Raw genomic sequence first — 26,575 nt, 5'->3', positions numbered from 1 at the left:
GTTTGGTTAAGGTGGCACTTCACTAGGCTTTTGGTATGATTAAAGTTGGCCTTCCAGCTAGTATGGTGGTCCTACCTCTTAGACGGATTCAAACTATCTTTAGCTGTTGGTCAGGTTTAGGTAGCACTTCACCAGGCTTTTGGTCAAACTTGGGTTCACCTGCCACAAAAACAGTGGCACCTGCCACCAAAATTGGTGGCACCTGCCATAAAATCGGTGGCACCTGCCACAAAAACAGTGGCAGGTGCCGCGGCAGTGGCACCTGCCACCAATTTGTCACAACCTCGACTCGCAGTTAGCTAACTATCCGTGGCAGTTTACTCAATATATCCATAACAGGCAACTTATGTATGCGGAAGTTAATTAAGGCAACATATATCCATATCAGGATTGATACCTTGATACACTGCTTCGTCAAGTTCACGTCTGTAGCAATTAACTAACTATCCGTGGCAGTTAACTAACTATCCGTGGCAGTTAACTAACTATCCGTGGCAGTTTACTCAATAAATCAATAACAGGAAACTTATATATGCGGCAGTTAACTAAGGCAACATATATCTATGTCAGGATTGATACATTGCTCCATCAAGTTCACATCTGCAGTAGTCAACTAACTATCCGTGGCAGTTAATTAACTACCGGTAGTACTGTACCGGTATCCGCGGCAGTTAGCTAACTATCCGTGGCAGTTTACTCAATACACCGTTTTTGGTATGTTGGATTTTTCTACGTTATATATAGATAAAATAAAGTCAAATGAACTATTCCATATTAATCGGTCACTTCTTTCTTTCAGTTTTTGACAGTAATTCTCTTCCCCATAGAATATTAGCAGTAACTGTATATAAAATATTAAATAATACTATTTCGACAAAACTCTGCACATTGAAAACTTCCGTGAAGCACGAAGATAAGAAATGTGAGTTTGTTATTGATTTTGCATATAATGTTAGTTTACCCTATTGTTAGCATAAATATAGCTTTTGGAGTAGGCTGGTAATATATTTCTGGCAAAAATATATGTTTTACATTCATAAGTCATAATTAAATGTTTATGGGGTTACTTTGCACAGTATATTTTATTACACAGTTACTAACAAAAATATTATTTATCTTAGACTGACAATGCCTAGAAAGCATAAAAGATCACTTGGATCAAGGAGCTACAAGGACTATGATGAAGAGAATTTACAGAAGGCAGTAGACTCTGGTCTGTCTCTAAGAAAAGCTGCAGAGGAGTGTGGAATCCCAATGCGACCTATCAAACATAAGCGACAAGCGTGATAAACGTCATTTACAGATGTTGGAAGACCAACAGCATTTTCAGATGCTGAATAGCATTGCCTTAGTCCACATCATTCAAACATGTGGTTATTGGGGCCAGCCCCTTGATATATTGGACGTCAGAATGATTGGTCACAGAATACTAACACAACAAGGAAAGACTGTTGCTGCCTTTCGTAACAATATTCCAGGTTCTGACTGGAGTTACTCTTTGCTCAAACGAAATGAAGCTGAAATTACCCAACGCCACTGCCAAAATATAAAGCGTGGTCAAGCAGAAGTAAGTGCTGAAACTGTGAGTGTGTACTTTAACAACCTAGAAGAAAGTCTTCTGAATGTGGATGTGGAACCACAGGCAATAATAAACTATGACGAAACAAACTCATCAGACGACCCAGGCAAGAAGCGATGCATATTCAAATGTGAAATCAAATACCCTGAGATAATTATGAATCGTTCAAAAGGATCAACATCTATTATTTTTGCTGGCACTGCATCGGGACAAATGTTGCCAATGTACACTGTGTACAAAGCAGAGCACCTTTGGGATACATGGATGGAAGGAGGCCTAACGCATGCACGATATAACAGATCAAAGTCAGGTTGGTTCGACCATGCTTGTTGTAACGATTGGCTTCACACTATAATTTTGCCATATATCAGAAACATCGATGGTCCAAAAGTATTGATTGGTGACAACCTGAGTTTCCATCTCATCTCATTTCTACCATTAATTGAAATGGCAATTAGGTCTAGGTACACTAAAAATTACAATGATTTAAATTAGGATTATTTAAAATGATCACTTATTCAAGCTATATAATTAAATAACATAAGCACGAAGTTCGCAAATCTGAATGGATTGCTCTGATTACATTTAGTGATGGAAAAGCGAATGGGCCGCTTGAAATGCTCAACATAGCGGACGGGCAGAAAGCTTTGTGGCATTTCAAAATATTGTATTTTACTGTAAATGGTTAGGCGTAAAGTTTCGTCTGATAATTTCATTTGTGGACTGTTGTTTTATAAATAAACTTTCCAAGGAATCAGGTTTTTTCTGGAAGCTCCTACGTTCTTTTCTATGTCAATTCATGTTCATTTCATGTTTTTAAGTTTGAAGTAGATTAGCCTGTCTGATGCATTCACTTTGTTTCAGGTAAATTTTAGCAGGATAGAAGTATTCATGGGAGCTTACAACAAAAGTGGTACCCATTGGAATCTACTGGTATGTATACTTGTGTGGGCTACTCTGTTCTTACCGTATGACTTTGCTTTGCGGTGGTATAATGTAACTTTGCCCATGCGCATGCCCAATGTTTCAGATAGCCTATATATAAGTGTTATTTTGTACTGCAATAGAAAAACTTTGCTATGTTATCATCACATTTGCAGATTGCAACTTGACCAGGTAAACTTGCCATATTTTACGGACCATAAGACGCACCCTACTATAAGGCGCACTGTCAATAAATTGCTTTGATCAGTTTTTTGTTCATACATAAGGCGCACCGGACCATATATAATAGTAGTATCGGTACTGGTTTTGAGTGTAGGCAATACAGCACTACCGCACTTGATCCATACATTAGGCGCACCGGACCGTAAGGCGCACGATCAATTTATGAGGAAAAAAAAGGATTTAAAGTGCGCCTTATGGTCCGTAAAATACGGTAACTTGTAGGCCTAAAAAGGCTGTTCCTCTCTCTTCATCGTGTGTGTCCAATGCAACTAATTTTGTTCACAGTATGTTCACATACCTTCTTCCACGGTTTATCTGGTTGAACCATATGGGACGACAAAAGAAGGAAGTTCTAAAGCATGTGACAGTTTAAAGTGAGAGTAGGCTATGATTTTTAAAAAGTTTAGCTTCGCATAACTCACATTGTTTTGCATTGCAATGTGTATATGTTCATGTGTAATGTTTTCGCGGATTATGGTACATGTAGGGCGTGAGACCAGAGGGGGGGGTACCCAAAAAATAGTATATCCAATTTTATTTTATAGATATACTAAATCTAGGCTGTATACCAAATTTTAGGTCAAAATATTGAAAAACCATTCATTAGGGGCAAAAAGTGTGATTTTTGACCCCAGCAAGGGAATTTTTTTCATAAAAATTAATTTTGGTTATAAAATCTGACACAGTTGAGAGAATCAGTTGATTTAAAAGACAGTGTATTCCTACTCATTTTTCAGCAATGAATCCATTTTTGGTGGTTAAAATCATCTATCTCATGTAGAAAGTGGCCAAAACTTGATTTTTCTTCCAAAAATACTGAAAAAATACCCCTCGAAAAATAAATCATTGTAAAAATCTTCTTGCTGTGCCCCCCACATCCCAATTCCAGTATTTCAAGCCCTCTTGTGAGATGGTCAGAATAAATCCAAACATTTTGGTGCAAGAAAAAGTGAAAAAGCTCTTGAAATGGCCAAATGGTACCATTTTTAGTACTAGCAAAAAAAATGGTACCATTTTTACTGCAGGCAAAAGTTTTGAGAAAATTACCAAAATTATTTACCATTCTCATTTATTTTGACAGATTGTTAATATTCTAAGTTTTTGAGTAGTATGGCACCTACATCTACTGATTATGTATTTTGTTTCAATGATAAGCTGCCACTGAAGTATGAAATTGTGTTTGGAGTTATTGACAAATCCAAGAATGGGCCTCCATCTGGGCCGCAAGAAACCAAACTACGGAAGGAAGTTATGATATGTATGACCAAGTCCTTATTGGATATTTGGAAGAAGGCATTTGAAGATGGTGACTTGCTTCTGCCCTATGCACTGGTTAGAAAAGAGCTTGTTAGCCTCTTGACAGACTTTCATAATTCAGTAACTTTCTTACAAATTGCGCGTGATTGCTGTAGAAAAACCGTACTCCCATCGATTCTTAGCGAAGACTTCACCTTTGTTACGCTGATTCGATGTCATCGATCGTTGAAGCAACGTAAAAATCAAAAGTTTTCCTGCTTGAATGGAAGCTAATGATATCATACAGTATTTTCATTTTCTAGATGCGCGCTAGAATGCGCGGGAAATTATATTCTTGCAACAATTGTTCGTGCTATGCAATGACGATTTGTATTGCTAGTTTCTGTGTTATTTCTTGGCGGACATGACCGCCGTGTCCGCCGTGAATTTCGAGGCCTGCATTCACCATCAATATTGTTTCTTTGAGTAGTATCATACAACAGAGATGTTTAAGTGTTTGTTCAAATCTTTCAATCTTTTCAACTCTGTTTTATGATACTACTCAAAGAAACAATATTGATGGTGAATGCAGGCCTCGAAATTCACGGCGGTCGTGTCCGCCGTCACAGCTGTCCGCGGGAAGTACCATCTAGGTCGGTCATATTTGTCCGCCGAGAAATAACACAGGAACTAGCAATACAAATCGTCATTGCATGGCACGAACAATTGTTGATGTGGAATTGGGATGTGGGGGGCACAGCAAGAAGATTTTTACAATGATTTATTTTTCGAGGGGTATTTTTTCAGTATTTTTGGAAGAAAAATCAAGTTTTGGCCACTTTCTACATGAGATAGATGATTTTAACCACCATAAATGGATTCATTGCTGAAAAATGAGTAGGAATACACTTTTAAATCAACTGATTCTCTCAACTGTGTCAGATTTTATAACCAAAATTAATTTTTATAAAAAAAATTCCCTCGCTAGGGTCAAAAATCACATTTTTTGCCCCTAATGAATGGTTTTTCAATATTTTGACCTAAAATTTGGTATACAGCCTAGATTTAGTATATCTATCAAAATAAAATTGAATTTACTATTTTTTGGGTACCCCCCTCTGGTCTCACGCCCCTAGTACTTGTTTAAGCAAAGCCTGGTTGCCATTTCTGTGTTTTAGGCTACACAGTGTTTGCTTTAGAATATTCTTTACCACACGAGTGAGCAAAACGGACATGGCGTTGAGAGAGGTGTGCTGGGTACCAGGGGAATTGTTTCATCCGAAACAATAAGGCGCCAACAATTGTGGCATTTTTGTGATCAAGGTAAGAATCCAGCTTGCTTAAACAACACAATCATACTTCTAAATTCTTATATTTTCGACAGCCCATAAGGTGATGCTACTAAACAAAAATATGTCAAAAATCCATTTCTTGAAACAACATTTTCTTTTGAGATGCAAGAGAAATTGGTTTGTTATAGTCTAGGAAACATCCGTGGCGACTGACGATGGTACACTATTGGCAACTATTTTGCGTGTTTATCACATACGTAGTCTTTGCTGTAGCCTACATTACTATAGTATATAAACTTATTGGTTAAATGTAGCCCATTCCATACAGATAATATTGGGCTTGATATTGTTTTGCACTACAGATTGCCGAACTTTCATTGCAGACTTGCAGTGAAAATAGGCCTACTACCCTACATTAGAACAGTTAGTTTCTGGAAAGAGGCGCGCTTTACATCAGAACGCGCCTCAACCCTGGCATGCAGCCTTCATTTTCATCGATGTTTATTGCCCATCACAGATTAACCAACATCTAAACAGACCCATGGCGAAGATGAAGCTACTTGTACAGCTTTTCTGCAAATCCGGTTCTTTTCAAAACTTTAGTGCCCTCATCATTGTTGATGTGTTGAAGCCTAATGGACTATCAAAGTGAAATTCATCAAACATGGAGTCAAAGACTGAATTGTTGTTCACTCTACTTCCAACGGTTCTAGGCCTTCGAAAGAATCTTCCTTTGTTTGTTTGTTATCTTTATCCTGCATTGCGGGAAAGCGGACTTGAGCGCTATGCATCGGTGTATGCCTTCCGACGCGGACGTACACCTGACCCACGCTGCAGCCGACGACAATGTCTGTTTCCGGTTGTCTACTTTACTTATGACTTAAATTTGGTACTACCCATTACTCGAAATCGATCCCTGGGTAGAGGCAATTATTTCCAATTCCTTATTACCTCAGATAACGGCAACAGCGAAACGGCAATAAATTTCCTAGTAGCCGAATATATTGATTTTGTGTGTGTTTTCATGGATTGACATTTTTGTTTGAAATGTTTTGATTTAACGTTTTGTTTTAATTTTTATCTTAAATTCATGCTCTATGCGGAAATCTTGCATTACGGTATGCAAAGACAACTTTGGTCCTCAAAAGATTGCAAATAGGATTGTTCTATTCCCTACGATCGTTTGATGAAGGTCCCAAATTTTTGTGTAATTTTTACAGGTCCCCGGTGTAAAAAGGTTGGGAATCGCTGCTTTATAATTTTGGAGTCGATGTCGTGTTTAATAAGATATTGTGTTTCTTTTAGCGTACCGTAGTAGCCTGATGTGAACCTTCTGGCTTAACATGAAATATAATACAAATAAACCAATAGCCTACATACGGTACTACATAGGCTAAAGAAGTTAAGTATTTATTTTCGGACTAACACATTATCTTGGTAGTGACGAAATTTATAATTAGCAATATGATTTTCAATCCAGTACATCATGAGCTAAGCCTGAAGGTGAAGGCTGACAAAAATTTTTAAGGGCATATCAGTCTGATGTATGTAGGGCCGTTGAGAGGATAATTGTCCAGTTATTTGGTCAAATTGTAAATTAGGCCTACTACGTTTTCATAAATATATTTGCATTGACAAAATTTTGTATGCACCACCAAAATGGTTAATGCAAAACTGTTTGAACGTTTTATTTTGAATCATCTATTGCCTTTCTTGAATACCAGTGACAATCAATTTGGGTTTAAGTCTGGTCATAGTACTGACATGAGTGTTTTTTCATTAAAACAAGCAGTATCTTCTCATATCAGTCATGACACTCCTGTATATTCTGTCTTTTTGGATGCTTCAAAAGCCTTCGACAAAGTCAATCATCATTTATTGTTTGAAACGCTTATCACACATAACGTGCTTATGTATTTTGTTCGCTAAGGGAACGTTCAAATATTACGTAACGCTTTTTTCCGAATTTTTGACCCCCCTCCCCCATGTAACGCTTTTTCACTACGAATTCAGCACAAAAAACTACTATTTTGTACTCCAAAGCGTTACGTAACGTTTTGCTTGAACCCCCCGATGTGACGCTAACGTAACGCCTTGCATAACCCCCCCCTCCCCCTCGAAGGCGTTACGTAATATTTGAACGTTCCCTAATGGGAATACTGTTATAGTAAACAAACCATGCAAGTGATGTGGGGTGGTCACTTGTCCCAATCATGTACTGTGTCCAACGGAGTCAGACAAGGTGGGGTGTTAAGCCCCTATCTTTTTGCCGTATATTATATTGATTAGCTTTCTTATGAGCTTTATAAAACAAAAGTTGGTTGCTATGTTGGCAACTCTTGTCTAGATCATAGCCTGTTATGTTTGCTGATGACATTTGCTGCATCTCGCCTAGTTTGTGTGGCTTACAAAATTTGTTAGATGTTTGCCACAAGTATGCTGTTGATAATGAAATTACTTTCAATTCTAAAAAGTCATTTGGTATGTTATTCTCCCCAAAAAAATTTTATCTTTCACGTGCTCATTTGCTACATCTAGGTAAATCTGAAATTGTGTTCACAGACTCTGTAAAATACCTCGGTGTATTTATTGAGTGTTCTCTCTCAGATGAAAATGATATTTCAAGGCAAGTACGCTCTCAGTACTGTGCTGCAAATAATGCAAAATCTCATTTTTCGAAATGCTCACCCGCTGTAAAAAACATTGTAACTTATTTAAATCTTATTGTATGTCGTTTTACTCATCCCAGTTGTGGAACAAGTTTAGATCTTCTATAATAAGTATGAAACGATTGCTTGTTGCTTATAATGACTCTTTCAGAATATTGCACAATTTGCCTCGTTGTGTCAGTGCCCGTGAACATTAAAGTAATGAATAATGTAGCAACGTTTGATGCTTCATTGAGGAAAAACATATTTTCGTGTATTAACTGTTGCATACACTCCTCAAATCGCTTTATATCAGACATGATGTCATCTGATTGTTTTTATCGTTCTGAATACTTTCAATTCTTCCAACGCTCATTGTATGTAAATTTATAACAGTAGATAGCCTATTTAGTGAGCTTTTAAACCGGCGGCATCCAAAGTGGCTCTCTGTGCCCTTTGTGCATTTGCAGTTTGTGTATTATTTCGTTGTTTTGTTTTGGATATGGACAGCTTTGTCTGACGCAAATAAATAATAAATGAAATAAATATTCTTCTATGATAAATTGTTTTATTCTATGTTTAGCCTAATTCTACGGCTATGATGAAAGGGATTAAACGTGTTTGAAGTTCGCAGTAAGCTAGTAGGCCTATACTATAGCTGCGTTAACTCGATCTAGGTTAAACTTTGTTTCAAATAGGCCGATGCCTTTACATAAGATAGGGACAGTGAAAGATCGGGACGACTTGCTTTACTAATTTTTCTTGCAATATGGACAACTGGAGGGTTACTGCGAAATATTTTGCTATATTTTGCGTGAGATTTTGGGTGGTAGAACATTGGCAGAACCTTACTACAGCAGTGTGAGGCTAACTGTTGTGACCACTGTAGCGTGAAATCCATCGCTGCATTATTATGACTAGAATAATATTCAACAAACATGATATGACGTATTTTCATGCATACATTTTGGCAAAACACACGCAGCCAAGTCACATACGCTGCACCTTGGTATGCGACATATGGCGGTAGACCTCAAGCTGTATTTGCACCAAAATGTTTCATAGGACTATAACCCTCCAGTTGTCCACCTTCTTTTTGAGTGAACAATCCCCTACTTCTACCATCCCTAACATAAGATTATCACCTCTCCCGTTACATTCTCATGTTCTAATTGAATATGAGCAATCATTCAATCAAGCTTATTTCGGTACAGCTCCACATTCACTTGAATGAACGAAAACATAACATAGCCTGCTGTTAGAATACTTTTACTGTATTCAATTAGTGGAAGCTATAGCCTACATAGGCTATGAAACATACATGCGCTTATCTAAGTCAGCCAAAACAAAGCGAAATATTCTTGTTTGAAATGAATTGTGATGGACATGCCTAGGCCTGCAAGAATGGAGGCGTCTTTTGTGACATGACCGAGGTTTTGGTCGTAATTGACCAAAAAAGTTCGGCAGTCCACAACCTGTTTGTTCGCATCTGAAATAGAAGAAAAGTTCTACCAGGCTGTCACTGCAAGAGTAAGCCTAAATAAGTAAGCTACTACTCATCGACACAGGCTACCAGCAAACATTTGCTTTAACAATGTTCAATCAATGACGCCAATCCAATGCTCCACTGCACAGGTAGCCTATAGGATGGTCGACTGCTTTAATACAAAGCTCACTGTAAACAGATGATAGACAACAATTTAATATGATTGAACATTATTCAAAAAACAAAGCACCAGTGCATTATACTTAGGCCTATCTGTTTATGGTATTCTGCAGTACTAACTTAATTGTTACTCTTATCTAAGCCAAAAGCTCACTAATTCGTGGAAGTAAGCTATCGGTACAATTAAAACAACTGTTATAAACTTGGATGACACCTGTCACAACCATGGGTGACACCTGTCACAAACTTGGGCGACACATGTCACGAATTTGGGTGACACCCGTAACAAAATCGGTGACACCTGCGACCAAAATCGGTGACATCTGCCACAAAATCGAGGACACCTGCCACCAAAATCGGTGACACCTGCCACCAAAATCGGTGACACTTGCCACTAAAACAGTGGCACCTGCCACCAAAATCGGTGGCACCTGCCACAAAAGCAGTGGCACCTGCCACCAAAATCGGTGGCACCTGCCACAAAATCGGTGGCACCTGCCACAAAAACAGTGGCACCTGCCACCAAAATCGGTGGCACCTGCCACAAAAACAGTGGCACCTGCCACCAAAATCGGTGGCACCTGCCACAAAAACAGTGGCACCTGCCACCAAAATTGGTGGCACCTGCCATAAAATCGGTGGCACCTGCCACAAAAACAGTGGCAGGTGCCGCGGCAGTGGCACCTGCCACCAATTTGTCACAACCTCGACTCCAAATGACTTAACCAAGCAGAAAGTGACGTTGTTAGCGCTTGAATGCACACGGTCGCAAGATCAAATTTGCCAGTGTAGACAGTTTTTAGTCAGTCGAGGCTTGACAAGGCAGGCATTTGCGCTTTTCGGGCTTGTAGTGTAGACCAGGCTTTAGGGTGGAGTGAAAATTTTTTTTTTTGATTTTCAAAAAAGAGGGTGTCTAAAAAGCTGGCTTAGCACCTAAAAACACATCCCAAACAATTTTTAGTTGGTTGCATCCAAAACTCAGCTGGCTACACCCCTATTTGGGATGGAGGGGGTCAAAATGCTATAACTTTTGAACCACACGTGCTAGGGAGATGATTTTCATCTTAAAAGAATGGCATTAAACTGATTTTCTTGCATTTTTGGTTGTTTACACTTGGTCAAATGTTGGGATTTTGCATTAGTATTTGCTTTGTAGCTCAAATTATAGAAACTGTTACTCAGATATAGTTCCTACGCGAATGATATCAGACTCTACTCCAGTTATAGACTATCAAATAAAGTGTCTGATAGGCCAAAAAGTTTCTGTGACATAATTCAAAGGGTTAGATCAGTGGTTCTCAACCTTTTAGTCTTGGTGGACCCCTTTTGGTACCTTCGAAGCGGTCACGGACCCCTAAAAATTTATATTTGAAATTTTGGTAAGCTAATATATCGCGTCTCCTTATGGAATCATATGTTACATAAGTTTCAAAGCAACACACTTGGAAGGATTTGCTGGATTCGCAACACACTTGATGATTGATGAGATTGACGAAATTATGTTATGATAATATGATAAGTATGAACTATCTGTTGGCACACAGGATCAAACATCAGTAATCCATATGCTCATTTGATGTTTTTCAATAAATTTTATCAAAAGTTAATAGAATACTTGCGACCATTAAAGAGAATTTTTCCCTTTTTTCATTTGTAAATTAACATTAGATCAACATTAATTCGTTATAATCATAGCCACTGCAAAACTGTGAGTGGTGATGGAAATGCAAACGTTAGTCCAGTGTTTCTCAAACTTTTTTAGTGCATCGCCCCCTTTTCGTTATTGAAATAAAATTTCGCCCCCATAATTCTGTCAAGTAAAATAAACATTGATACTAGAGTGATAGACAAATTTAGTTTTAGGAATTTAATCATCGAAATTGACAGTAACATGAATACATGATATTGTTCAATAGGATGGATGAGCTTGGCGACTTTTACAAAGTTTTGAAATGTTTGGCGACATCTTCGTAAGATAGAGTCGAAGATCATCTCGTTTATGAACTAGCAAGCGTTTCTTTGCTTTGAAAGCATCAATGCCACAGCCGAAAACCCCTTTTCAACCATATATGAAGTAGGAAACAACAAAATCCACATTTTAGCTTCTTTCCAGAGTACCTCATATTTTCCAGCAACCTGGCACCAAAACAAATCGTATCGATCATTTCTGAATTTCACTTGACTCATCTGTTTGCATATCAATGAACTGCTCTTGAAGTTCCACTTTTACCAGGGTTCCCACGCAGTCGGGAAAGTAGGGAAAAAGTAAGGAATTTGAAAACCCGTTTTCCAGACCGGGAAAAGGTCGGGAATTTAGTGAAACCTCCTTCGTGGTATTGAAAAAGTATGGAAAACCTTGATGGCTAAATTGTAGATAAAAAATCCGATATATTGGTGTTTGAGTAATGAGTATCGGCAAAATTTGGCCGATACAAAACATGTAAAAAAGGCGCTTGCTGCAGATTTTCTACAGAAGCAAAGATCTAGATTTTTTAAAGTAGTAACTAACCTCACATTGATGTAGAAAAATAACAACCTGTTAAATTTTTGATATCTCACACTCCCATGACTTCTTGCGCACGCATTTTGGCATTAGTTGCTTGCAGTGATTCTTTCACTCAAACAAAACGTTTTGTTTCATCAGTTTTGCGTTGTTCTATTCTTAAGTTGTAAAGGAGACTCAATTTCTCAAATATTTATCATTTATGTTTCTTTTTTAATCTCAGCAGAGTATAAAACTTGTAAAAGTTTTTCATCCATACGACGTCATGAATGAAATTATATTTCAAATCAGCATAATGACGTGACATCATCTAAACATTTTATTGAATAATAAATTAACAAATTCGATCGTCACAAGTGGTTTGGTTGTGGTAAACAAATACGTTGTGACTTTGAAGTTCAGTGGAACAAAATATCCATTAATTAATATGTAATATATGTAGTCAAATCCCTTATCAAGAATAAGTCCATTTTTTTTAAGGTTTACATCAACTCCAGAAATCAGTAGACACAACAAACCCTTTTACTGATGGGTTTAGTGAGGATTCGTGGTCCCGTTGCTCTCATTTTTAGTGAATAGACTCGTTTTCAATTCATTCTTAGAAGACATTACGCAATGAAAAAATATGTGATAAAGTTGGAAGACGTTTACGTCATGTATTTTCAATACAAATTGAAGTTTAAAATTTATTCTTTTGTTCATAGTCGTAATCCACCTTCAAAGCGGTATTAGAAAGAACAATTTTCGATAAGTGGGGCATCAAGAATAAGTCGACATGATATTTAAGGTTTACGTCAGCTCCGGACATCAGTAAAAGATAAGGTTGTCCTCTTAGGTGCAACAAGACCATTTATAGATTGGTTTAGTGAGGATTCGTAGTCCCATTGCTTTCATTTTGAATGAGCATACTGATTTTCAATTTATTCCTACAAGACATTACGCAATGAAAAAATATATGATAACTAAGTATGGAAGACATAAGACATCATACGTCATGTCTTTTCAATTCAAAATGAAGTTTAAAAGTTATTCTTTTGTTCATACTCGTAATCCTCTTTCAAAGTGGTATTACAAAGAACACTGTTGTGGCGCAACATGCAGCTTTTCAATGAAGTTCGGGAACAGTTTTTTTTGTCTTGTTCATCTGCGCTTTAAATACCGGTAATTCTCCGTTGTTCATCCACTAAGCAGTTTAGGTGAACTGTGGTGGTTAGCCTACTTGCAACAGAAGTTATACTGTACAGACAGTGGCGTAGCTTAACCATGGCGTGACTTATTTAATTGTGAAGCACTCCAGAAACAGAAATATTTAACTTGACATGAAAATTTAGCCTCGGGCGATTTTTGTTTTGTAGCCTAACATTCAAAATTTTACTTATCGTATATACTCGAGTGTAGTTCGAGATTTTCGCAAGTGGTTTTCACCTCAAAAAGCCAGGTTCGACTTATACATGGGACAAGCTGTTTCCAGCTCGGCAGCCTTCAAAATTAACGCATTTTTGCTGCGGCAAAATTATTGCCGACCTAGATTACTGAGTGTGAAATAGCGTCGGCTGAAGTAAAAGTTTTGAAGACGTTTATTTGCCGTGATTCAAACTTCAGTTTCAAATTTAATGATTTCTTGTCAATTCTAAACTTTATACACTTGTTGAGCAATGCGCAAAGCTCACGAGACAAAAGAGCTGATTTAAGCAATCGATTTTTCTTTAGTTTTGCGTGTATAATCGTTCTTTTCGTAACATTCCATTTTTTGTAACATTTTTTCGTAAATTTCGTAACATTCCATAATCGTTGAAGGGGCTCCGGACACTTCCTGAGAGTGGGGGGGTAATTTAAGCAGGGGCGGGAATGATGTTTTGACATTGACAGGGGCTTATTGAATTATTGCATCACATAAAATTCTGAAAGGTCGCTTCCCAGACCCCGTTCGCATTACTAAATGCTTCAGTTTCTTATACAGCGTCTTCAGTTTCTTATGCAGCTACATGTTTCGCGCCGAAGGCGCAAAATTTTTGCCTTTCAGCACGATCCAAATCGAAAAATTCTTTCAACAAATCTGAAATCACGAGCAAAAGCTTTTTAACAGTTGCCACATTTTTTTGAGGTTTTGAGACAATTTTGACTGGAAGAGGGGACGTACGCAAAATCCCTCTCTGTATTCTTCCTTGGCTCAAGTCCTCCAAATTTTGCAATTCAGATGCTAAAAGGTTACAGTAGATTTAAAAGGCCAAAAGCGTTAAGGTCAAAGCTATAATTCATGTAACTTAATTTCCAATTATATGAATGGTACTGCTAATTTGCATTCATCAAATGCTGGCATTTGCACAACAATCTAACCTCTTAGTGTAATTTATTAAGTTAAGAATCGATTTCGCTATAGTAATAGCATCTTCAGCTAGCACATGTAAAAATAAGAAGAAAATTTGAAAAATACGTAAAACGAACAAATAAAGCAAACTCCGATGTTATCAACACGCATAAAAATTATATTTTAAATAGATGGTTACATAATATTAAAATCAAAACCTGCAAGCCTAAATCTTAACTGGTGTTCTCCCACGATTTCCAACAATATTCTGGTACAAAATTCCAGAAATACATTAACCTGATCATCCGTCTAGTAAATTACAACAGTTTAAGAAGGCGAATACAAAGAAAAAACGCAATTTAGTTTCAGTCCATTGCCGTAAGTTTATATCGATAAAGCGTCAATAAAGAATAAGTGTAAATGGGCATCCATCTAGTAAATTACAACAGTTCAACAAGACGAATACAAAGAAAAACGCAATTTGATTTCAGTCCATTGCCATAAGCTTACATAGACAAAGCGTCAAAAAAGAATACGTTTAAATGGGCATAGTTGAAGAACACAGCACGACAACCTGTGTCATAACACCCACAGTGAAATGAAACGTTTCAGCATCTAGGCTAGGGTTAGGCCTACATTCCACTCAGAAAAAAAGAAGCTAAAATACATTAACTTTTACAAGAACTGAAAATAAGGAGACATTTTGATCGATACTACAGGAAGGCCTACCGTCTTCGCCGTATAAGAAATAACACTTAAACAAAAAAAATGCCATAACACCCAGGTACAGTAATACCTTGTGCCAAAATCTCACAAAAACTACAAAGAAATAACATCATAAACGAACACCTCAACTCAAACAAAACACTGTGTGCACTCTGCTTCTATTCTAAGCAAAACAGTCAGAAGTCGCCAAAGACTTTAAATCTTTGTGCATTGTTGAAAAAAATTCTTTGCAGATTTCATCTACGCTTAGTTCATCCAAATACCGGTACACTTAATGGGCATGGCACATGGCAACGAAATTGAGTGTTGAAGCAGTGATTGTGTTTCGGAGCCATGTTTTTAAACGGCGTAGCGAGCTAAACGATCTTTCAGCTTCTGCAGAAGAAGGGCCATTGACCAATAGCAACTTTACAAGTTTTTCCACACTGGCATAAAACTCTTTGACAATAATAGGCCTAAGTCCCATTAACTTGTTTGGAACATCGCACACATACTTGATCGGCCCAAATTTCTGATGGAAGTGGCTTAAATCTTGGCCCAAAATTTTCACGTCGAAGCCATATCGTTCCAACGCAGTAACAGCACTGTCGTTGACTGTGCCAGATACTAAACTTCAAGCATTTGGTGAGTTTTAATTTCTTCACCATTGAAGCGGTGGGTGAGGCCTTGCACTATGCTATCAGTAGATGTATATATAGAACTGCCTTCTGTAATGAGAAGCGAGGTCATGGGAAGCACTTTGCTCACAGCGCTTTCTTGAAAACTGGACTTTAGCTAAGCCTAAGCTATCTACTTGCTGCTGAAATTCCTTGTATAACTGCATAAATTGTTCTTCATTTCTAAGACTCTGGCAATTAACTTCTGAGTTTTCAACCAGCTCCATCATGTCGATGATGGTAGCCTATATAAGACTTGATCTGCAACAGGCCAGTTACTTGGCAAAAATGCAATGCAAAGTATGTGTTGCCTTGCAATAATTGGAAATAAAGGGCTAATGATTTCGCATTGTTGAAGTTTTGAAGTGTGTTTAGCAGGGCTTCGTAGTTTGACAACACTGAAGAAATGGCCGGTACACGTGTCAGCCATCTTGTTTGGCACAAAGTGTGCAAGCCATGGAGGGATTCCTCCTGCAGGGCGATTTTGAATTTGCCAGACTGATTTTGCAAACTACTTAGCTCCTGAACAATTCCAATAGCATTATGCAGGTCTCTATTGCATATTTGCGTTGTCTTGCGAGTCGGAGTTTCCAAGCAAACAACTAAAAAGTTGTGCAACAAAATAAAAAAATGAAAATTAAACACAAAAGTAGAAAAAATATTAAAATTAAATTTTTATCTCTACATTTGTGGGGGGGGTAATTTTGCATTAGTTACCCCCCCACTCCAATTAGTGGGGGGGTAATCACCCCCGCGGCCCCCCTCTAACGGAGCCCATGGTTGAAGTCGATTAGCGGCCGCATAAAACAATGATGTCAGGTTGGCTAGGTGATAATAGCTGTAAGAGACATCGTTAATGCAGGCAATATCTGCGACCAAGACCACAATACCTCAGTCCTCAACCACGGTGGCCTTTCATTACTAAAACCTACTATTATGACAACAACAAAGACAAGATCATTCATAAATCTTATTTACTGTACAATGTCTTTGTGATTCAGTGTTCAGAATCATAAAGACAGTGTTCAGTGTTCTTTTCACTTACTTCATTTTGTCAGTAGTGTGATTTTTAATTGTTTTGGTTTGGCTTATGGCAGATTGCCATGTCCCATGGAATGAGGCTTTGAATTGCAATTTTAGTATAAATGTGACAGTTTATCCAAACTGATTTCAGTTCGGGTCTTTTGAAAAAAAAGAGTTTTTTCTTCAAACAGGTATCTTCTACTGTACATTATTATTATTTTTCATACTGGTTCGAATGTAATAGAGTCCGGATATACAATTTTAAACCTACGTGCATGATCGTGTTTGGAAATAATACAGCACAGAAATTTTCATTGATTAAGCACTGTTAATGCGCAATTTAGATCAAAATCAGGTTGGATATTTTTTTAATTTAGTATTGAAAAAGTAGCGAATTTTTAGAATTTAGTATTGAAAAAGTAGGGAATTTGTTTATAAAAAATGTGTGGGAACCCTGTTCTACAGTATGTATGTTGGTTCGGTAGAAAATGGTTGTACCACCCAGTTTGGAACATGGAGGTCCACGAGATCTGGAAAGCGGAGTTTCATGTCTTTATGAAGCATGTCTAAATGTGAGCACTATTTTTGCCGTTGTTCTTCTGTAATAACATTCTCGCTCAAATTGAGAAACTGAGTTAAGACATTTTGACCTGCACTTATCTTGTTGTTGACGCATTTTATCACAATATTCAGTGATTCATGCAGTTCAGGACTGAGCTTACGGGCAACCAAATGCTGACGGTGAATTACACAATGTATTGCAATAAGTCCAGGAATTGCTCTTTTCATTAGTGCAATGAACCCTCGATGCTTTCCAACCATTGCCGGAGCACCATCAGTTGCGCATTGTAGAATATTCTTCTGTGGAATCCCTTCTCTTCGTAGAAGTTTTTCACTGCATTAAAGATGCTTGATGCTCGAATATATGTAAGAAGACTGAGCGCAAAAATCATTTCTTCTTGTTCTCATATTATGAACAAAACGCACATATCTAACCAGCAGCGATACATTGTCGTTCAAGGTGGAATCATCTATTTGCAGTAAATGGTTAGCGCGTTGGACTGTTATTGGTGGTTTGATAAGTTCGCCCCCTTCAAGTGTTTTCGCCCCCCAATCGCCCCCTTTGATTTTTTTGCCCCCCTGGCTCTCAAAATTGCCCCCAGGGGGGCGATTTCGCCAACTTTGAGAAACACTGCGTTAGTCAGCAGTCTAAGTTAATCATTGATCAACAATCTGTTGTCTCAAAAGAATCAATTTAAACATAGCCAACAGAGTCTTTTTTTTAAAGGGTTTAAGTCATTCAGTGTAGGTATATGATATGTTTTAGTTAAGAAACCAAACCTTTGTGCTACCGGTATGTCCTTTGTAATTTCAAACGACGCACCAATGCGTTGCGACTTACAGTTTGAGAATTACTGTAGGCTAATACATAAACAAAACACAAACAAATTTTCAATTTCGTAATTTATTAATCATGCTAAAAACTCAGAAACTTTCACGGACCCCTGAAATCGCTTCACGGATCCCTTGGGGTCCGCGGACCCCCGGTTGAGAACCACTGGGTTAGATGGTTTCCATACGAAAATGTCAAAGAAATTACAACCAATGTGCTGAGAGCCTGTTTTAGACTGTGTTCTATTGATTTTATTTATTTGTTCTGATATATAAACTATTTCATCCCACACAAGCCTTAATTTGATAGTCTATAATTGGAGTAGAGTCTGATATCATTTGCATAGGAGTATATGAGTAACAGTTTCCATAAATTGGGCTACAAAGCAAATACTAATGCAAAATCCCAACATTTGACCAAGTGTAAACAACCAAAAATGCAAGAAAATCATTTTTTTAAAAATAACTTTATTTCTATTGCAGTTACATATGTCTCTTACAACAAATAGAAACTTGGTGTTTGCCATTCTTTTAAGATGAAAAGCATCTCCCTAGCATGTGTGGTTCAAAAGTTATAGCATTTTGACCCCCTTGACCCCAAATAGGGGGGTAGCTGGCTGAGTTTTGGGTGCAACCAACTAAAAATTGTTTGGGATGTGTTTTTAGGTGCTAAGCCGGCTTTTTAGACACCCTCTTTTTTAAGATCAAAAAAAAAATTTCACTCCACCCTATTGTGTGTAGCTTGCATGTGTATTTTCCTAATTTGCTAATCCCGAAAAATCCCGGGATTAAAGAGTAAAAGTCCTGGGAAATCCCAATCCCAAGATTTTAAATTTCATCTCGAAATCCCTACCCTACTTCTCAGCTGATGATCTAAACTCTCTTTAGTTTCCTAAGAGTCTCACCTTGTCCAAACGGTAGTAAAATGTAACAATGGTTTCTATGACAAAACACTACAGTATTTAGTAGGGTGTAACGCTCCGACCAACTTACTTGTTGGCTAGTTATTGTGGTTTGCGAAATGACCTAACTTGATCAATGGAAAAAAAAATTTGGAAAAAAAATATTGTTTAAGCAGGCCACGCTCCCCGTTTTTGTTGCGAAATCCCCATTACCCCACAATTTGCTATATCTCGTATTCTGGTGGAGATAGAGAGCTGCTTTTGCCACCAAAAGATGCAGAATACCAAAGTTTCTATCCGACTTATGAACATGCTACAGCCCTAAAACCTTTACTTCTTTCTATAATTGAGAAAAACTGTTTTGAGAGTAAAATCTGTCATTTTTGAAGCAAAATGCTTGTATTTCAGATCTTGGCTTGCACGATTGTCATTCAGTCATTAAAAACATAACCTTTATAAATCAAACTTGTAAGCTGTATAAGAACAGTGATGTTTTATTCAATAATGAGGCAGGAAACAATCAACACAAAACTATACAATACATGCTAGACCAGTGGTTCTCAACCGGGGGTCCGCGAAAGTTTTCGAGTTTTCAGCATGATTAATAAATTACGAAATTTAAAAATTGTTTGTGCTTTGTTTATGTATCATATTAGCTTACAGTGATTCTCAAACTGTAAGTTGCAACCCACTGGTGCGTCGTTTAAAATTGCAAAGAACATTGCACAAAGGTTTGATTTTTTAACTAAAAAATATCATATAAATGACTTAAACCTTTTAATAAAGCAATGTTGGCTATGTTCAACTTAATTCTTTTGAGACAGCAGATTGTTGATCAATGATTAACTTGGAAATGCAACTCACATATTTTGCAATGACTGTGATTATAACGAATTAATATTGATTACAAATGAAAAAAGAGAGAAATTCTTTGTAACGGTCACAAGTATTCTATTAACTTTTAATAAAATTTATAGAAAAACATCCTCAGCATATAGATTACTGATGTTTGATCCTGTGTGCCAACAAATTATAGCTCATAAGTCATAACATAATTTCATCAATCGTCAAGTGCGTTGCGAATTCAGCAAATTCTTCTCAGTGTGTTCCTTCGAAACTTATATAACATATGATTCCATAAGGAGACGCGATATACCAAAATTTCAAATAGAAATTGTTAGGGGTCTGCGACTGCTTCGAAGGCACCAAAAGGGGTCCCACCAAGACAAAAAGGTTGAGAACCACTGTGCTGGACAAAGTACATTGTCCTGTTAATTTCTCATTGCGAATAGTATGCATTGTTAATGTAACTCTTTGTCTTTATGTCAACATCACTTGTGTCACGAATTTTTTGCTATTAATTGTTTCCTTCACGTGGCCTATCAATCGATCACAAGAAGTATTGTTGTTTCGAAACACTTCCTAATCATCCTTACTCCCTGGTGTCAGATATAGTGAAAATGCAGAAGTTGCATCCATAAATGCCGCCAGCGGACGGTTTGACCACAACAGAGCTTTGGTGTCTGCTTTATTTGCTGTTGAAATCCTAGATACATCAATGTTGGCATGCAGTGCACCCAACACAGCTGTCTTTGGGTTCAGCCATTTCTCACTGTGGTCAATGAAGCATTTCTTCGCTGGCTCAGAAGCATTACATGCTTTCATGAAGCTTCTCATTTTTAAGACAACTGATGAACCTTGTACGGCACTGGGATGCAAGTCTTTTGTCTGTTAATTTACAAACATTAGAACTCACAAGGTGTGATGATGTTGAAGCAATTTCCTCTTCACTGCCACTCATACACTCAAATTCACTGGATGATGACTTTGGCATTTCCTCTTCAAAAGATGTCTCTAATTCATCACTGTTACCAGTAAGATCAAAATCATCACTAGCGTGTTTATGGCAAGTTCTGAGAGTTCTGTTTTGTATTTGCTTCAAATGTATTTGCTTCAGACAGCCACATCAACACCACCAATCACCATGTTACGTTCTGAGCGCTGATCTAAAAGAAGTCTTAGCTCTTTTGGATGAACTCTTGAAGACATTGGACAAGAGCAAATAACCTTTGTTCTCCAATGGTCTGTGCACTGTGCAGGGGCGCAATGGCCTGTTTCGGCTAGTCCGATTCGGCTAGTCTAGTATATACATTTAAGTAATGCTGAAAGAGTTTCTATCACAGACATATTGCTGAGTATATTTTGATGTGATATTTAACACCAGCAGTTTTAAAACCTGAGGTAATTACTTAACCAGCTTAAAAAGCATTATTTTGGTGACCTGGGGAAAATTCATTATTCGACTTCTTACATCTTTGTAATCAATTTTGAGATAAACATCATAAAATTTTGTATACCAGTGCACAGTGCTGTATATTGGTGAAGGAAACTTGTAAAATTATACTGATTCAATTCTGTGAAAAAGTTTGAGAACAACAATACTGTCTTCTGTTCAATGACTGTACTAGTTACACAGTTGTGAGTTTGAATAAAGGCTATCTGTCATGGCTGAATGACATTCATCTAAGCCATGACCTGAAATACAAGCATTTGGTTACGAAAGATGCAAATTTTACTGTCAAAAACAGTTTTTCTCAATTATAGAAAAAACTAAAGGGTTTAGGGCTATGGTACATTCATAAGTTGGATATAAACTTTTGTATTCTGCATCTTTTGGTGGCAAAATTAGCTCTCTACCTCCATCGTGGGATGAAATATAGCAAATAGTGGGGTTGTTGGGGTTTCGCCACAAAAATGGGGAGCGTGGCCTGCTTAAATGATTTTTTTTTTCAAAAATTTTTTCCCCCTTGATCAAGTTAGGTAATTTTGCAAACCACAATAACTAGCCAGTAGCAATTTGTAAAAAAAGTGTGTAAAGTGTTACACCCTAGTATTTAGTGGTCTGCAGTATAATGTTTTTATGCTTGAAACAATTTTATGAAAAGCTGATTAAATTTAAAGCTGTTAAATTAAAGTTTGCACTCAAATAGAGTAGACTACTAAATTTTGGTTGTGTCTGTTTTAAACTTTATTCTCTTTAGGTGCTATTTTGCTGCACTCAGCGATAGTTATGTTTAAGAAATGCTTCCAGCAATCAGATGTCACGATGGAAGAAAACAATAGCACTGATGATAACCATGGATTAATTAGCTTTACTCCTCCACTGTATATGCAAAGATATTTTAAAGCAATAGAATTTTTGGCTCATTTCAAGCCCAAAAAGGTTGATCCTAACTTTCATTATTGTTCATTTAAAAAAGTGCTTAAATTCAGCGCACTCCTGCATTACTCGATTGTGAGTAAAAATCCAGAAAGAAAATATCCAGAATAGAAAATGTCCATACTTCATACAGAAAAAGTGTCCATCCTGATAGCGTGGTAGTGGGTCCACGTCTTTTAGGTGCAGACAGTTAGGCGCCGATCAAATAGGCGCATACACTGTGGCGTCAGGATATTTAGGTGCGGAGCGCTGTGGCGCCCTGTCATTTAGGTGCTCTTCCTATTTAAGTCTGCAGATTATATCAGCTTGGCAGGTAGAGCAGTGTTTTTCACACAAAATGTTATATTGAACCGAAAAATATGTTGTTTTGTTGATGCGTGTGCATTTATTTGTAGTTAGTCATGGCTTCAGTGAGTGAAGCTGCTTTCGGTACACGACAACTGGGCGAGACAAAGTGGGCGATACCCACTTGGGCGAGACCAGGTGGGCGACGGACCAAGTGGGCGACGAGTCAAGTGGGCGACGAGCCAAGTGGGCGACAGACCAAGTGGGCGACGATCCAAGTGGGCGACGGCCAAAGTGGGCGACGGAAGCGAAAGTTTAGCCGTTCGGAAAAAAAACACTTTTAATTTTTACTTTAAAATACAATGATTGATTTATGGAAGGGAGGCAATGAGAGTTGACTGATTTAAAGACAGGGACTTTAGTGTGCGATGAATTGCTTGATTTCTTTTGGATGAACATACTCTTTTAGCATTCCAGCCCGTCCAGTTGTGTCAATGATTTCGACTCCGGAATATGCTCTGGCTAAATTCTTAGACAATATTATTAAACCTTACATGCCAAAAAAGTACATGCTCGACTCAACCAACGATTTTCTGGACAAGCTGAAAGATTTTCAATGTGCTCCCAATCAAGTAATGGTCAGTTTTGATGTACAATCGCTATTCAACAACGTCCCTTTAAAAGAAACGATCGACATTATCGCGAATTACATGTTTGCAGAAGACCAGCCAAACCACCCGCTCATCAAAAAAGTCATTTTTATCAAATTGATGCATTTAGCCACAGAGGGCATGTTTCTATACAAAGATAAATTGTACAAGCAAATTGACGGAGTGATGGCTATGGGTTCGCTTCTGGGTCCCAATCCCATTCTTGCCAATTTCTTTCTAGCCCACATTAAAAATAAGATTTTTTCTGTAAATACTTCCCAATTTTTTCCCAAACTTTACTTACGTTATATTGACGACATTTTTGCCATGTTTGATGACGATAATTCTTGTTCACAGTTTCTTGAAGTACTCAATACGCAACATCAAAACATAAATTTTACTGTAGAAAAAGCCACGGAGACTATACTTTTTTTGGATGTAGAAAGCAAGATAAATGGTAATGGATTTGATACTTGGGTCTGGCGTAAACCGACAAACACTAATCTTTTCCTTAATTTCAGCGCTGTTTGTCCGTCTAATGACAAATCTGCTTTGATCAAGTGCCTTATCTCGCGAGCTCGAGACATTTGCTCGAACAATGACTGTTTCGATAATGAAATTAATAAATTACGCTCATACTTTGGTGCTAATCATTATCCGACTTGGTTTTTTAATAAGGTTCTTAGAGGGTTTTTGAATTCGGTTTCCACTACGTCTCCAGTTGAGGAACCTGATTTCAAAAACTTTCCAACAATCCCGTTTGTTGGCAAGGAATCCAAACGTTTTGCACAAGTTTGTCCAGATTTATTGCATTGAAGTTTAACGTTAAGATTTTTCTCGTTTATAAAACATTTAAAGCTGGTTATTATTTTCAGTTAAAGTTCAAAACTCCTTTTCGCTTATGTTCTAACGTCGTGTATAAGTTCACTTGCTCGCATGATGCGAGATCGTCATACATTGGTATGACCACGCAACATTTGGTGACGAGAGTGGGAGAGCATTTGAATTTGGCTAATTTTAATAAAAACAGTGCAATTAAAGACCATATTAGAAACTGCCAATCGTGCTCTAACAATAAACCCTCATTGTAGTCTTTCAAAATTGTTCGTAAGTGTTTGTCCGAATTCGACACCAAGATTCATGAGGCATTGATCATCAAATCTTTAAACCCAGGGCTCAACAGGCAATTATTTGCTTGCGGAGCTTCTTACCTTTTAACAGTTTTTTGATTGAATTATCACGTCTTGTTTTGTGCCACTATCTCTTGTGCTTCTGTCTTTCTTGCGTAATATGCCCGAGTCCTTGTCTGAACAATCAATTAATTTTACCTCTGAAATACTTGACCCGTTGTGCTGTGTAATTCTCAGTTATCATTTTGTGTGAGCGAGGCAGTTTCTCAAATGTTTAGATTTCACCATTTTTTTGCTGTGATACTATATGATTCTTTAGCATTTCTTTTAATAATGTATTTTTTCTTATAGGCTTGAAAAGGGCTATATGACTAGCCGAAAACGTTTGCTTTTTTGTTTTTGTTAAATGTAGCGTTGTTGCTGAGTTATGTCTGTTTATGGTTTAAAAGAGTTACCTCTCTACCCAAATTGTGCTATTACTAGACTACAAAAAATAATGAAAATGTTGCTTCCAATGCTTTGTGAGACTCAGCGTGAGAACTCTCATTGCCTCCCTTCCACAAATCCACCATTGTATTTTAAAGTAAAAATTAAAAGTCATATTTTATACTGACAAGCTTTGATAACGGTTAGGGAGCGTTCATAACTGACTTAAACCACTCTTTGGCCATTCGTTTGTCTCTTTTCAGAGAGGTTTCTCTTAAGCTTCACGATAAACCCTGACGCCGCAAATTGCAAAATAATGTGTCAAGATGATGTCACAATGCAAATTAACATCAATCAGCAAGCGCTATTACTAGACTACAAAAAATAATGAAAATGTTGCTTCCAATGCTTCGTGAAACTCAGCGCGAGAACTTTCATTGCCTCCCTTCCACAAATCAGCCATTGTATTTTAAAGTAAAAATTAAAAGTCGTATTTTTTTTCCGAACGGCTAAACTTTCGCTTCCGTCGCCCACTTTGGCCGTCGTCCACTTGGCTCGTCGCCCACTTAGTCCGTCGCCCACTTGGCTCGTCGCCCACTTGGTCCGTCGCCCACTTGTCTCATCGCCCACCTGGTCTCGCCCGAGTGGGTATCGCCCACTTTGTCTCACCCAGTTGTCGTGTACCGAGCTGCTTTATCCAGCAATGCTTTTCACACAAAATGTTATATTGAACAGAAAAATATTAATGATATGGCTTCTTTGAGTGACGCTGCTTAAACCGGCAGTGCTTTCACACAAAATGCTATTTAATGCACGTGTTTGGCATTTATTTGTTGTTAGTCCAGGTTTGCATCGGCAAAAGCTTTATCAATAAATTATTCAAGTTTCCGAACATGACTGAGTTCACTTTTAGTCAAATAATAACTACAATAAACATCAATAAAAATATACTGTAGCCTGTATTCAAGGTACCCGGTCAATTGGTCGACAGACATTTGGTCGACAGGATGTTTGGTCGGTCGACAAGACGTTTGGTCGACAGGACATTTGGTCGACAGAACGATACATTTTATTAGAGTTATTTGGGTTAGAGTTAGGGTTAGGTTAAGTTAGGGTTAACTAACCCTTACTTAACCTAACCCTAACTCTAACCCAAATGTCCTGTCGACCAAATGTCCTGTCGACCAAATGTCTTGTCGACCAAATGTCTTGTCGACTAAATGTCTTGGGCCTATAAAAAAATGGGTATAAAAATTAGGAACTGAAATTCACATATTTTATACTTATATCAATACTCTTTCATGTCAAATAAAAAATATGAATTAATTTTGATAACTACTAGGTATGATAAAAGCTAAATTTTCTGACTTGCAAATTTTGTACTTTTTCACACTCATTGTTCAAGATTTTTGTTTATGACATCACAATTTACATTATTGCTTGTTGATGACATCACAATTTACATATTGTATGTCATGACATTGTGATGTAGCTCATGAATGAAGCGGAACAGGCAAAAGTTGTGATTTTGCTAATGACCACAACTCCACCAATGTTTAAAATTTTTCAAAATTTTTTTTGCTTTCTTCATATTTCTTTGACATCTACAAGTACCGTATTTTACGGACCATAAGGCACACTTTAAATCCTTTTTTTCCTCATAAATTGATCGTGCGCCTTATAGTCGGGTGCGCCTAATGTATGGATCAAGTGCGGTAGTGCTTTATTGCCTACACTCAAAACCAGTACCGATACTACTATTATAT

The 26,575-nt window shown here is 37.6% G+C and overlaps 1 protein-coding gene and 1 long non-coding RNA gene across 3 annotated transcripts in view; both read left to right on the top strand.

Moving 5' to 3' along the window:
* Positions 1-798: 798 nt before the first annotated feature.
* LOC145770359 (uncharacterized) lies at positions 799-8,463 on the top strand. Its single transcript, XR_014289143.1, has 6 exons — positions 799-922; positions 1,122-1,889; positions 2,444-2,512; positions 3,032-3,120; positions 5,182-5,305; positions 5,792-8,463. It is a non-coding gene; the product is annotated as an uncharacterized LOC145770359 (long non-coding RNA).
* Positions 8,464-17,279: 8,816 nt separating this feature from the next.
* The window catches only part of LOC145770634 (uncharacterized), a 68,071-nt gene continuing 58,775 nt past the window's right edge, over positions 17,280-26,575 (top strand). The window contains exon 1 of one of the 2 annotated variants that reach the window (XM_082582325.1): positions 17,280-17,376. In XM_082582325.1, the coding sequence (XP_082438451.1) occupies positions 17,293-17,376 (84 nt within the window). In that variant the 5' untranslated portion in view covers positions 17,280-17,292. Of the gene's footprint in view, positions 17,377-22,149; positions 22,322-26,575 lie in introns of those variants that run through there. The other variant, XM_082582324.1, reaches the window with a different exon arrangement.

This window comes from Aplidium turbinatum, chromosome 5 (genome assembly GCF_918807975.1).
Source record: "Aplidium turbinatum chromosome 5, kaAplTurb1.1, whole genome shotgun sequence".
Lineage (NCBI taxonomy): Eukaryota > Metazoa > Chordata > Ascidiacea > Aplousobranchia > Polyclinidae > Aplidium > Aplidium turbinatum.
Note: the sequence above shows the minus strand (reverse complement) of the source record. Positions and strands in the feature narration are given on the sequence as shown.